At 42.9% G+C, this 15432-nt stretch overlaps 1 protein-coding gene across 1 annotated transcript in view; it reads right to left on the bottom strand.

Moving 5' to 3' along the window:
• The window catches only part of HEMK1 (HemK methyltransferase family member 1), a 46176-nt gene that overhangs the window by 29539 nt on the left and 1205 nt on the right, over window positions 1-15432 (bottom strand). The window contains 3 exon segments of the mRNA XM_033140622.1: window positions 6406-6499; window positions 12358-12449; window positions 14162-14630. Of these exon segments, the coding sequence (XP_032996513.1) occupies window positions 6406-6499; window positions 12358-12449; window positions 14162-14413 (438 nt within the window). The 5' untranslated portion in view covers window positions 14414-14630.

Here is a 15432-nt window from a genome sequence, read left to right as displayed (position 1 = left end):
CCCAGAAAGTTAATTCTGGGAGTTTTGTAAGGGATGATCACCTCACCTGAACATACAATCTAAGTGTCTCCAGATGTCATGCATTCTGAAATTTTTGCAAGTACCGGTAGTATGTTGGCACTGTATGACAACATACACGAAAACATTATTTTCCCTGACTAAATTATTGACAAAGTGGAGTGCAATGAGATAATGCAAACTTATTTCATCATGCCCCTTAACTCTGCTGCTCAGGGGGTCAATATAGCATGAGCTCTGGTATGGTTTCATTTCATTCATTCACTAAAGTGTTTCCCCATATTCCAATTTGCTTCCCAGTTACTGTGAGGCAGGGGCCAGCTGTCACACACAAAATCAATACCTCCTAGCTCTCTTATAGCTGGGTAAAAGGTAAGATGAAAAAAGGAAGTCTCTGGGTTCTCTGGCACGTACAGGATGTTATGATGCAAAGCTAACATCCTAAACTCTTAAGACACCATTGTAAGAAACAAGAAGTGACAGAATAGCCATGCAATCTTTACTGAGAAAGAAGAGTTGCATTAGGAAGTACCTTCGCTGCTGTAAGAATTCCCCCATTAGGAAAGGCCACAACATTTGGGACTTTTTAGCTCAGAAAAGTAGTAAGGAGGAACATGAGAGATGCAAAAAATCATGCATACGTGTGGTGAAAGGGATGTTACTTCCCTGCAAACTCCAGAAGTAAAATAGTTTGGCCAGAAAGCAATGAAATGAATTCGTTCCATAGTATGTTATGGTGCAGAACGGGACCGACACAGAAACAGGACAGGTCCAAAACAGGACTACAGGAATGAAAACTGATAGCAGTTCCCAAGACATAGCTATACACAGCTAGGAATGGTTGATGGGGAAGAGCCATGGAGCTGGCACCACTGCTTACTGGGATGGGTAAGCGGCAGCGGCAAGGTTGAGGCAGTGTGGGCACATTGCCCAGTGGTGGCTAGTGCCCATTGGGATGGGCAGGGCAGAAATCAGGAAGGCTAAGGGTAGGTGGAGCCAGAGCCTATGACCGACCGACCATGCCAACTAATTCTAGTTTGGATGTCTGATGAGTTATACAAAGGCAACCCTAGGACTAAAGAGGAGGAAGCTGAGAGCCAGTGCCACCCCCTACTGGCTATAAGAAAGCAGGTAGGTGGGGGCAATTGAGGTTGGTGGATCAGTTCCCTGTTTACCCTAATGGAGAAGCCTCCACTGCCACTGACAGAGCCAATTCAGCGCTACTGCTGGTGCCTGCTATTAATGGCAGAATACTGATCTCTGGAAGGGCATAGATTCGAGCCTTTTAAATTCAAAGAAAAGTTATTCAGGGGGGAAAAAACCTATGAATTTCTTTCATGTGAGGAGAAGGCATTTAGGTTGTATCCAGCTAAAGTCATACTCAGAGAAGACTCATTGAAATCTACAGACTTAACGGACCCATATCTGTTGTGTTCTAATGGGTTTCCTCTGTGTAGCCCAATGCTTAGTGGGAAACAGTGTGCCGGGGCACTTTAAGTGCAATAGTGCTGTGCAAAGAAGTCCTTCATTTTGTCTGCTCTAAATTTTCCAACATTCAGCTACATTAGATGACCCCAGGGTTCTAGCCGAGATAAGAATATAAGAAAAGCCCTACTGGATCAGGCCAAAGGCCCCCAGCATCCTGTTCCCACAGCAGCCAACCAGATGCTCCAGAGCTTGCAAGCCACACCCAAGTGTAACAGCATTCCCCACACTTGTGGATCTCTAGCCACTGGTACTGAGAGGTGTGGCCTGTGTCTGACCCTGATGGCAGTGCAGCCGTAATGACTATTCTCCATTAATTGATCATTCTGGTTGCCTTTTTCAAGTGAAAAAGTAGGGCAGTCTATCCCATATTAAGAACATAAGTAGAGTCCATCTGGACCAGGCTAATGGCCCATCTACTCCAGCACCTTGTTCTCACCAGCTGCCTATGTGAAGCTCACAAGTACAATCCGAGTGCAACCGCGCTCTCCCCATGCATGATTCTCAGCAACTGGTATTCAGAGGCGTACTGCCTGCAGCAGCGGAGGTAGCACATAACAATTGTGGACAGCAGCCATTGATAGTTTTTGGCAGTGTGCACTAACATGCTGCTTGTTCAGATTAAACCAGAGTGGGTTTAAAACTATGGTTTAAACATGTGATGTGTGAACTAAGTCACTGTATGCCACCACAGTGCTCTGGTTGCAATGGCATCTCCAACATAAACACTTGCTGATAGAAGAAGACACTGCAGGACACGGAGTCACCTCTTATCCTGGCAATCCCTACAGAAAGCGTCCTTCAGTTCACGCACAAGATACAGGGCAAGGAAGAGCAGGAGTTGTTTTCTTCTGCTCCGGAAGGTAGGAACTGGACCAATGGATTCAAGTTACAAGAAGGGAGATTTGTTAAGATAAGAGCTGTTTGACAGCTTAAAACATGACTGCCCTCTGGTGGCTTAACAAAAACCCGTAAACAGAAGACAGTTGGATAGCGTGTGCTGCAGAAAATCCTAGAAATATAAAAAGCAAAGCTTAATTTAGCTCATAGATTCAAAACATATACTGTACATGTCTTCTCCCACAGAAAATTACTTCTGATTTTTTTTTATTTGCCCGGACCATGTGTTAAAAAACATTTGTGAAAATAAAAGGATTCAACAATATAAGATTACGCAAGCGAAACTGCAACAAAATGTTGGGAGTGTATTCTCCACCTAAAATCTAATCATATGAAGGCTGTAATCCTGGGCACAGTCACTACAAAGCAAGTCCCACTGAAATCAGTAGGACTGACTTCTTAGTAGCCGTGTATAAAATTGCATGCTTATTTCCAAACTTCTTCAGATACCCAAAGCAAAACAAAGAAGAGCCCTGCTGGTTTAGGTCAAAGGTCCATCTGGCCCAACATTTTGTACAGTCAACCAGACGCCTCCATGGACAAAGACAACAGGCATGGGAAGCACACAAGATTCCAATTCTCCCCCCCCCCCCCGCTCAAGTAAAACATTATTTACACACATGCACATACCCACACATAGACAGAGGGAGATCTGTATTGTGGCAGGCACTGAACAAATGGGTTTGCCCCCTCCCCTTAGTTTGTGGCAAATGGCCAAACATCACTCAAGTATTAATAAGTAAGTTTTCTAAGTATTTCATAGATGAAAACTCAGCTACCTGGGCACCCAAAATATGCTATATGATCCTTGTGGTAATCTGGAAACTAGAAATGCAATTCTTTCATCATCTGGAGTTCAAATGAAATCCCTGGGTAAGTACCTGCAAGGGAAATCCTGTTGTTTTCAAATGCTACATAATGACCTTGTAGCCCATGATCTTTGCTTAAAGAAATTGGTCAAGTACACAGCCTGAGCAACAGGTTTATATGTATAAATGAAATGCTGGCAATTACAGGAAGTCACACATTCATACAGCATTATCTCACTGCTTGAACACACACTCTCCCTCCATTCTAAGTATCCATCTTCTAATTTGACCTTAAATCCATGTGGTTATTGTGAGAAAGATGTGGACATTCTTTCCACCAGACCTGCGCATCTAAAGCACCAGCAAATGCATGAGTGCAAGGATTCTTAACAACAACTACAAAACAACAACATTTATTTTTAAATTTAAAGTGTTCAAAGTTTTTCTGATGAAGCCTCACAATGTTCCTAGAAGGTAGACTAAATTAGATATTGCTAGGGGGGTGGAGGGCTGAGGCTACATGCAGCTACAGCTGAGGCAAGATTTCAATTGAAGACTTCCCTGCTGATAGCTTGCACTACGTCTAGAAGCAGCAGAATAGAAAATGATGCAAAAGCAGATGGACATGGATTTGCTCTGCCTTCCGAATTTAGATCTGTGTTATTGCTTTGGTGCTTGGCAACCTGCAAAGATAACAAAGTCCAAGAGTTCAAAAACTGATGGTTTGGTCAGCAACTAATCATGCTGTGATGAGAGGACAACACAGAAAATAAAGAGGTGATGCAACAACCAATTGTGTTGAGAGTAGAAGCAGCTCTGTGATGGTGACACTGCTCTTTTTAAATTCTGAATCTCGCATGTAGTTATTTTGGAGTAAACACTTCCCTATTTATTTATTCTCTCCTCCACCATGATCATTTACGCAGCTGCTGTTTTTTGTTAGCAAGTTACATCCCCTCCCCAAGTCTCTCTAAATTTGGCAGCCCCAACTTCTGCCAAATTCCAGGTGTTCTCGTTAATCTGTGAAATATTCCTGGCAGGTCAACTGGCATCAATCCCATACTGCTAGATGGGAAGGAAGACCTTCAGCCGTTCTACACAATCTGGTTCTAAAATGATGCCTTCAAACTGCAGTTCCTAAGTCCCAAGGGGCTTAATGTGAATTACTGGCAAGCAGATCAGATATTACCCCTTACAAACTGTGCAGCCAGTTGAGAAACACTGACAAACTCCACAAGTTCAGATCAGGCCAAACCAGCGTTTATGTGCTTTAGCATAGAGAAAGATCAGGGAAGAAGTTTGACAGCGTTTGGGCTTGAAAAGGAGGTCACATAAAAAAAGCAAAAACAACAACGTATTTGTAAAGTACAGAGGTTACCACTTAGTCAATGGTTCACTCAAACACAGCATTGAATTGCAAACTAGGCTGGCACGGGCAAACATTGATCATGCAAGCATATGGGCAGAATAAGCAACACACTCTTGTGTTTACTATCAACACTTGCATCACACACAGCAGGCATTTGTTTAATGATTGAGGGGAGCGATATTGCATGAAGATAGTGACAACACAGCATAGAAAACAGCAATTATCACCAGATAGACTTGTGTTGGGCCATCCACTATCTTGTAAGTTCCATTTGGCACAGAAGGATTTGGCACCCAAAATATTAACAGATACTTTGAAGCTGGGATTTGTTAGAATTGTAGATATCTATGCAAAGGACCCCAAAGTTAAAAGCAATTCCTGCTTTTATATGGGACATGGGCATTCATTTTGTCTAATTAATAAACTTCAACTTCCAATCCTGAGGACACAGAACCTTGGAAACTTCATTGAACTTTCCACATGTTGAACTTCAGGTTTCTAGGTCTTGTGATTTTAAGGAACAGCAAAATGCAAAAGGAACAATCAGAAGAGAAAAAAGCACATTAGAAACCACTTTGATAGAGCTGAGTAGAATACAGAAGATAACTAAAGAGGAGCCAGAAAATTATGAGATGAAACCCCCACCTTCTTGAATGGCTCACACCATATTTTGTGATCCCTGGTACCTTTGCTTCTAGAATATAATCTGCCTCATGGTTAGGCAAAATTGAGAAATAATTTGGACTTTAGGGGCATATGCTGCCTCTTTCATACACCCAAGTTTTCGTTCTTTAGTCCTCTAACCTCTCTGTTTAAGCTCTACCCAACAATGTTGTTTTGCTTTTATATTGTTTCAGAGGTAGCTTATACCTCAAAAGAGCTATATACATTTTTGAAACAAAAAGCAAAATTTCACAATTGAAGACTATTAGAAGAGCACCATCTTTACATATGTAAAGACCACCACATATGTAAAGATCACTGGACACTGAAGTCCTGAAGGGTTGGAGGTTAGCAGGGAAGGGACTCTGACTTTGCAATTCTTAATTAGGCTGTGCCAAGTTACTGCTGAAATTGTCCTGCCCTACTTTCTATTCCACTGTTGGAGCAGAGGAATGTCAGTTTGGAAAAGGAGCATGAATATCAGGCCAAAATCACATGTGATGCTCAGTCACATGCATTTCCAACCTCCCACCCCCTTCTATTTTTTTTTAAATTAAGCACAACCCAAAAATAACCGTAGTGGCTGCAATCTTGAATGGAAGATCAGTGGGAGGGGAGGGGCTGCTTGTTTCACTCCAGTTTTAACACACAAGCTGCAGCCAAGGTTTGTTCTTGATTTACAGCTCATGGTTTGTCTGGAGCAAGACAAACTATGAACCAGGGTTTGGACAACACTTTAAGCCAAACCATGTCTTAGCTCACAGCAGCCAAAGCAAGACTGGAGAAAGCAAAGTGGTCATGATCTTGTCTAGAGCAGCCTGGACATTCATGGTCTGGCTTAACATTACACGTGAGCTGGGTCATTGCATACATACTTTGCCATTGTGTGTCTGCATGCAAATCAACTACATAAATTCTAAAAAATTTCTATCTGAGATTTGCTGCAACCGACCAAGGTAAAAATATGCACCTCAGCAAAGACTGTGCTTATGATGGTGCTCACCTCTCCCACTGGCCAGGCAGCAAAGACCACCCATGAGAAAGGAGGCAGGGGAAGGAATGTCCTTATGGCTGCCTAATATTGTGCTTCCTTCAAGTGGAGGTGGGCGTATGTGTGTAGCAATGCAACACTGCAGAAATTTGTCCCTTGTGATCACTTGCCTCTGTCTCTGGTCGAGGAATGAAGACTGGAGGTTTCATCTTGAGTGTCAGATCCTGGAAATCCCACTCACCCAGAACATATTGCACTGGCATCCTGGAACAGAGGGCGTGAATTACACTGTGCACTTGGCCAAGAATCTAGTTACTTACAGTATCTCATCATCACGCTCAAATATACCACCCTCTTCCAAAGCACAAACAACTGGACAGGCAGTACCTTCCCTAACGGGTGGAGTGGGAAGGAAAAAGAACATTCAGTCCTATGACAGAGAGATTCCAAATGTTCCAAAATGTGAAGTTTGAAGCATTGTACTACTGAAGCTAAAACTGATACCACCCGTTTTCCATGACAGACTATCTGCCACTCTGCAAGCTACTGACCAGGAGCCAGATGAGAGTGTAAGAGCCCTCCTGGATTAGAGCAAACACCTATCTAACCCAGCACTCTGTTTCCTACAGTGGTCAACTAGATGCCTGTGGAAAGCCTGCAAGCAGGACACGAGTGTGACAGCAGTGACCTCTTTGTGCTCCCCACATCTGGAATTCAGAAGTCTCATCCACTGGAAGTAACATAGCCATCATGACTAGTAGCCACGGATAGCCTTATCTCCCCTGAATTTGTCTAATCTCCTTTTGAAGCCATTCAAAGTTGGTGGCCAACACTACATCCGGTGAAGCTAACTCCACAGTATTGTGCTGCACGAAGAAGCGCTTCCCTTTGTCTTTACTGAATCTCCCAACATTTGGCTTCACTGGATTATCTCGGGTTCTAGTATTATGAGAGATGGCCTATTTTTTTCACACTGTGCATAATTTGGCACTTCTATCATGTCCCCTCTTGGTATGTTCCCTGTTGATCCCCACACAAACCCCCAAACTTTGCAGCCTTTCCTTACAGGGGAGCTGGTTCCACACCCTTGAGTGCTTTGGTTGCCCTTTCCTGCAGCTCAGGTTCAGTTCTCTCCGCCGACATTCACTGAGCAATGCAAACATTCCTAATTCTGGATAGAAAGTCCCTTAATAACCACTTCAAGCAAACTGATGCAACCAAGCATTGCTACACTTTGCTACACTTCCTTTCGTGGGCGTTGAATCACCAGTTCTACGCATCAGAAAAAGTCACCACTGGCATATCACGTGGTAGATTCCATCCAACAAGACGGAACTTATTCTAGAACTCTGATTCCTTTCTCTAAATTCTGTCATTCCTGACAGTGCTTAGTATAAAGCTAAAATATGACAATCAGGCTTGTAAGGCTACGGTATGGATGGGAAATCTGTCTCCCACCATGCCCTCCTGGCTCTCTCACAACTCCCCACCATATCCCTCCTGCTAAGCTGCAGCCACGCTAATGACCAGGTGTGTGTTGCTGCCCCTCCCTTGTCGGCCACTCCTGGAAGCTGGAGTGCAACATCTAGAAGGGCAGTCTCCTCATCCCTGTACTACAGGAAGGCCAGGCAGCTGTCATGTTACCATAAGCTTCTCGGTCAGGTATTCTTGCCATCTCCCCACAAAAAGCAAGCCACACATTCTACTCTGAGGAATCATAAACTAACCAAGGTACTATTCTCACTCCCCACCCCCTTTATCTCTCAATACACACTCTTACTAGGGTCACGATAAGGATCCAGCATGTTTAATTTAGAATCCAACAAGGTTATATATTTTAGCTTTCAGGTACATACAGATCCAAGAAATGTAGATAAGAAATCTACTGGCATCTTTATTAGACAGGCAACACACACTCTGGCAGTTAAATCATTCTTCATGGTCGAAAGGCATTGCGAATTCCCACTTGTTTTAAAGGTATCCGCATTGCTTAACAGATCTGATGTGTACCTAAACTCAATTGTGTGCATTTTTAAATTCTGCAATCTTTTCTTATAGGGAAAAAAGAAAAAGAAAAGCTTAGAAGGCCGCATTGTCTTTCAGCTTCTGAAGCTGGACCACTAAAAGAAAAACCCATGCTACCCACTTCTCTCTCTCCCCCCCCCCCTCATTCTCTTGTAACAGGTGGTCCAAGAACAACCAGGAACCCCTCATAAGGGAAAAAGCTAAAAAGAAGAAGCAACAAAATCTTGAAAAGGAAAACTTATTGGACCAAATAAGAGAAAAAGAGAAGAAATTAAGAGGGCATCCAAAAAACCAACATATTCAGAAAGAAATAAAGATCTTGCAGTCCCAATATGCAAAGATTTTAAATCAAGAAATTGAATGGAAAATTAAGTTGATGAGGCAAAGAACCTTTGATTCGGCAAATAAATGCGGGAGAATGCTCGCTTGGCAGTTAAAGAAGAGACAGAAACTGAATACTATCACCAATTTAAAGGTTAAGGACAAAGATGTGGAGAATCCGGAGGAGATTAGAAAATGCTTTCAAAAGACCGGAGATGCCTAAAGAGGCAGGTGATACTCAGTTCAGATAACCATGCCACATCTGGTGGTAGCAAATGCCAGCAAAAATATGTGTTTGTGTTACAGTGGTTACTTTAACTGCAATTGAGGAGACACGGGTCAAATCCCCACTCAGCCATGAAGCTCAATGGGTGACATTAGGCCAGCAACTGTCTCAGCCTAACCTACCACACAGGATTGTTCTGCAGATAAAATAGCAGGGAGAGCTATGTAAATGACCTTGAGCTCACTGAAGAAAATGTGCGATACAAATGTAGTCAATAAATTATAATATCACTAGCTGCTTTGCATACATGGTTGGAAAAAAACATTAATAGCTAGATGGCTAAAACACTCTAGCATGGAAAGGAAGCACAGGTTCAGAGTAGGCTGTACATGCTGTATATCTCCCGTGTTTCCAGAAGTGCCTTGCTATGGAACAGAAGCATAACTCATGGGTGGGGAACCTTTTCTGGGCAGAGGGCCACACTACTCCAGTGGAAAGCTGTCAGGGGCCACATTCTAGAAGGGGGAAGGCCCAGCAGTGAGCACAGTGGGCTAAATCCAATCACACATGATTAACACATGCACACAGTGCTATTTCCCATGAATACAAGAACGCTGAATTCTTAGTAACCCCACACAAGTTTCACCTTCCATTTTCTCCATAGGTTTCCTCCACCCCACTCCTCTGCAAAGATATTTGTAGGTTGTTGGATTTTTAAGGAAGCTGAAGCTCTCTAATACTTTCCTCTGTCCCGAGTATTCATAAAAGAACTCATTAATTCCTACACAATGCAGATAATACCCACAGCACAGCTGAACAGCAAGTCTTGCCTTACAGCTATAAAAAGCATCAAACTTAAAATATTTATTTAAAAAGAAAGCACTAAACTTCAGAATGCAATTGCACTCCAAAACTTGCACATCAGGTGGAAAATGCATCTGGTCTGGTACCGTGTCACTGTTTCTACCAGAAAGTAGACAAGAATAGCAGAGGAAAACAGCAGAGGAGACAGACAGATCTCCTAAGCCCAACATGCAACAAACCATAATGGTCAAGTATGGACTATGGCGACCTATATAAGGACTGCAATCCTACACAGGAGTAGATCCCGCTGGACTCAATGGGGCTTACGTTTGAGTAAGCAAACACACAGGTTTGCGTTGAAAAGTTTCATGAACTGTGCAAATACAGCCTCTAGTGGTGGCCGGGTCAAAGCACATATATTTCCATAATCAAAGATGAAGTGCAGCAGCCGAAAAATCAACTTTCAAACTGAGGCATACAATGTAAAAAGACACAGAAAGAAATGGGGAAGTTGTTTGAGATCAAAAAGCTCTACTTTCTCTCATCCTCTACTGCACCTGAGGGAGCAGGCTAGTTAAGGTCCCAGGGTAGGCTGTGTGGCATACATAGCTCACAACAAGAGACAAATGGCCTGGGAAGGTGGAGAAGGCCTCAGGAGCAACAGCCAGGCAACCGCCCCTATTATTGAGGTGGTTGCTTCTCTCTAGCAGTGGTGGGGAACCTCCAAGCCACAAGGCCATTTTGGCCAAACCACACCCACATACCCTAGACCAGGGATGGGGAAGCTGCAGCTTGTGGGCCAGTCTTGGCCTGCGTGGGGGTCCAGCTTGGCCCACAAGGCCATTTCCCCTAAACCATACCTTACCCACGCATCAGCTGATGTCCTTGGTGACATCAGCTGGTGGGCAGGAGGACAGAGCTAAATCCTGCACTGACTGTGCACACCTGTTCCCAGCAGGGAAGAGATTTTCACAGCCAAGGGAGCAGGATTTAAACCCTACTCAAGAACTGATGAGCGGGGGTTAACACCTGCTCAATTTAAGCAGCCCAGCATTCCTGTTTGCACCTCTGGTTTTCTGAGGCTCAGAGAGGAGCAGGGAGTTGTGTGTGAGCGCTGCTGTTGCCTGGGGTGGGGGAAGGAGCCTTGTGCGATTTTATAGGTGGGTGGTTTTGCTCACCTGTCAAATGAGGCCCGCAAGTCTGATCCTGATAAGGATCTGACCTGTGGAGCCAAGGTTCTCTACACGCTGTTCTAGACCTCATATAGGACATCAGGTTGGGGGGGGGGCACAAGTAAAAATGTGACTGAGCCAAAAGGGGGTTTCCAGCCACTGCCAATCAATTGATTGGTGACACCTGCAAAGTGCTTTGAGAAGCACTATGTGCAAGTGTCAGAAATCAGCTGATCGTCAGGGCTCTGTGCAGTGCTGTGCAAAAACAGGTCGCTTGACATCACTGTGACATTGGATGATTGACAGGTGGGCAAAACTGTCCAACATGGCCCACCAGGGTGGGTGGGTGGGTGGAGATAAGGATTCAGCCCACCTTAAAAGTCTATTGATTTCTAAGCTTTCAGCAGCTATTGCTGTAGCTGGCCCACCCATGAGAAAAGGTGAAGCAACTGGCTCATGTGGCAGGATTGACAGGGGCAGCAGATCACACTGTCAATCTTACTTCCTCACCTTTTGGACATTCCCTCAAAATGGAGGCACCATTTTGGGGTCCACCTCAGGTTTCAAAATGTCTTGGGCCAGCCCTGGCTATTGCCCTTCATCTTCAAAACTTTTAACCAGTACCCATAAGAGCTAGATGCTATTATTGTCATAGTGGGGTTAGAGTACAATAAACCAGACCCCAGATTCAAAGAAGTCCAGTTTTCTGTCAGATTCTATATTGTGAAAAACATGGAATATTAACAGCGGGGCTACATGTATTTTTCGAAAGTTTTAAAGCATAAACATATTAACACAGCAATAACAGCTTATTTGTTTCAACAGGAGGATTAATTAGTATGCAGATTGTTATAAAATCAGAACCAAAGAGACAGTGGGCAATTTGATTCACTATCCAATACTGTACTGTCATTTTCTTAACCCTAATTGTTCTAAACTCACAAATAATTTAAGAAATTGTGGCTTTAAAATGCATGCAAAATTGTCATTATGGGCAGAAATCTACAGAACTGATTCAGCTACCATAGATGAACACATTTCAGCAATCCAAGCCTGAAATACTCTCCATCTACCCTGGATATCTCTTTGCTGGAAATGTCTCATTTATTTAAATTATTTAAGGCCACTTAATTGTTGAATGGCATTATGTAAGCCTAGCAGCCCAGCTTGTTACCTCTCTGCTGGCTCAGTTCTTGCAAAGGCCCTATGGATTTAAAAAGGGATTTGCTCATGATTTATTAAAGTGCTGAATGGACGGCTAAATGTTTGCTACTATACTGCAAAGTGGTAGCGATAGCTCAGCAGCTACTTCTAGCACTAGTACCTACTTCTCACATTTTTTTTATTACTAAGTAATATGTAAGGGTGCATATTTCTAAGCTAAACTGAGGTCAATTCCCATTAAAAAAAACGATGAATTTAAACGTATCCCTCCAACCTGAAGACAGGACTTGACCCCATTTTCATTTTAAAACTACTTTAGCTGCCTGACATTCCACAGGCATCCTAATAGAACAGGTTTTTCTTCCTGCAAAGTCCTTGAGAAAGTGAAACATATCAGCCCAAGTACCCACCTTTGTAGCCGTTTTGCACATAGCTGCTGGATCTGTTCTTGTTGCTTTGCGGAGAGGGGAGTAGAGATGCTGCTAGCAGTCAAGCTCTGGAACTGAAAAGTTATTTGCAGGCATTTAGACTAAATTTTGGTAGCTCACAAAACTGAACTCAGCACCCAGGAGGGTTAAATGCTTTTCTTGACGGTCAGTCCACCTACCCACCCCATGGTACTGTGATAAGAGCCTTGCTGGGTGAGACCAAAGGTCCACCTAAAACAGCATTCTGTTTCCCAATGAACAATTAGATTTTGGATGGAGAAATTGTGGCACTCCAGATGTTGCTAGACTACAACTCCCATCTTCCCTGACCGTTGGCCATGCTGGCTGGGTCTAAAGAGAGCTGAAATCCATCAACTTCTGGAAGGCCATAGAACCCACTAAACTTGATTAATCTGGATAACCAACAAGCAGGGAATGAAGGAAATAGTCCCACAACCTTTCACTGGCATACTGCCTCATGAACAAAGGTTCTTAATAGCTATTAGGGCCATTCTCCATAATTTTGTCCCTTTTAAAGCAGCCTTGCATTTAACAACTATAGCCATGCAGAGGAGCAATTGGGCTGTAGAGGATGGTTTTTAGACTTCCTATCCTAAGTAGCCAGCACAGAAGTGAACAAGGATGGTGGATGAGGGGCGGAGTGTTGTGATTTCCCTCCACCATTCTGCCTTGCCATGCAGAAAGGAAAGACCCTTCCACCAAGACTAGCACGGAAACCAAGCGGGCTGGCACAGAATGAACTAAGTGCTCCATCCCTGCTTTTTTAGTTCACTTAATGGAAGGCAGGTTTATACACTAGACTGCTAAGAGGCTACTAGCCTACATTTCCATGCTGACCAGAGGATTTCCACCAAGGAAATGCACGCTACTAATCTCTTATTAAGCTAGAAAGGTTAGCTATTGTTTATTGGTTGCTTAATAATTATTCATTCATTCCTTTTTTTTTTTTTGGCTGGCTAGTAACTTTGTGGGCTCATTTACCAGTCTTGTAAAAAGTCTTCTGAGCAGTCTCTCCCTTTCTGATGGCATAGCGGTGAAAAATCTAAGTCCCCTGTAGTACTTCAAACCAAAAATTATGGGCTTATGAAAATTGGGGCAAACTTAAATGTCAGACATTTTGACCAAATAGCATGCTGCCAAACATCCACAGTGATACAACTTATTTCCAGTTGCAATTATTTAGCCATTACAATCTATGGCAAACAGATATAAATAGCAATCCAGAAAAAGCATCAATGATGTAAACAGGATAAACTGTACTTGGATGCTACTGCAAACAGCCTATGTGCTTGGTGAACCTTGATCAGAGCAGAGCAGTTATTTAAAAGGAGGTCAGGGCTTAGCCTCTCTGTCTACAAGAAGCACTATTGACTTCATTGGAGAAGCTTGTGATACATTAAAGCAGTGTTTTTCAACCTTTTTTGGGCAAAGGCACACTTGTTTCATGAAAAAAATCACGAGGCACACCACCATTAGAAAATGTTAAAAAAATTAACTCTGTGCCTATATTGACTATATATAAAGTAATTCTCTTGAATAGGAATCAAATAAACACAAAGAAAGTATTTTATAATTACTTTTCAATTTTTCCCACGGCACACCAGGCAACATCTCGCGGCACACTAGTGTGCTGCGGAACAGTGGTTGAAAAACACTGCATTAAAGCACAGAATTGCTGGCTAGTGAATCAGACATGAGGCAGATCTTCCAACATTCATTTCAGTGCTGTGCATAGACAACCATCATTTTACCCACATCACTTAACTGTTTTCGCTCCCAGGACATGAGAAACAATATATTCGGAAGATGCCTGTGCTTCGGGGATATCATTCACTTCAAACACGCCTTGCCAGTAGTTGACCAGGTCAGCAGCTGTTACCACACCTGCCTTATAACAGAAATACTTTCTTAGCAGTCTGTGACAGGGATTTAGATTGGAGCCTTTGGCAGGACTCTTCCCAAGATGAGGGAACAAACTCAAAAGCTTCCTGTACAAAGAGCTGGTAAGAACTTTCATGGCTCCAGAAGGTTATGGTTTCCAAGAATGAGAACAGGCTCAACTTTTTATAGGCCACCAAAGTACACCACAAGTCTCTAACACCAGCAGTCTGGTTTAAGAAAATTTATCAGCACAGGACACTCCAGTCTCATCAGTGCTTATACAGCAGAATGTCAACAGGAGATTCCATGTGTCCTCGCAGAGCACACAGGTGATTCATTCATCTTGTAGTAACCTAGAAAAAAAGAGACAAACTAAGGAAATCATCTCAAATTCAGGATAAGCTCACTTACCATTTAGGCTGAAGTAATTTTTAAAGAGGTCATTATAAACACAGCATAAATGATGAACTCATATGACACACGAAAATGAAGAAGGCATAATGCATTTCACTTTCTATAATTGTGATTCTAACCACATTTGAACAAAATCAAGCAGTACTGAAACTGCCCGGATTTGCTTTTCACCAACACTGAAGCTACAGGCTAGTTCACAATCAGGAAGGTGCTAGTATGCTCATGTCCTGTTTGTGGGTTTCCAAAGGGCATCTTATTGACCACTGGGGGAACTGAATGCAAACTACAAGGGCTCTTCTAATGTTCAGGTGTTACTCAATTCCTACACACATTGTTTGTCACACATATGCTATACACCAAGGGTACACAGACTATAAGCGTGTGGAATCTGGTTTTTTACTTGAACTCCTGAGATATACCAACTGGAGCTTGGCACAAAAGACTTAGAATGAAAGAACTCCAAACCCAGGAATTTGTTTTGAGTAGCAGAATGGAATGGAACTCACAATATACAACAATGCCCTCTGTGGCTTCTCAAATCATTCAGAGAGCTACCAGTAGATCTGGATCTTTCTTCTGCTAATCCCAGCTATATACACGATGCAATGGTGATATTGTCAATTATAGCTTCCCAACAGTTATGCAGAGTATGTTTGTTGTGTGTGATTGTCCTGAATACATGTGATCCATGATCTGTGGCCTGGGGCATTCATCCTAAATATGTTTACACAGGAGATTAGG

Source organism: Lacerta agilis, chromosome 2, assembly GCF_009819535.1.
Source record: "Lacerta agilis isolate rLacAgi1 chromosome 2, rLacAgi1.pri, whole genome shotgun sequence".
Taxonomy (NCBI): Eukaryota; Metazoa; Chordata; class Lepidosauria; order Squamata; family Lacertidae; genus Lacerta; species Lacerta agilis.
This window is presented reverse-complemented; position numbering and strand designations above follow the sequence as displayed.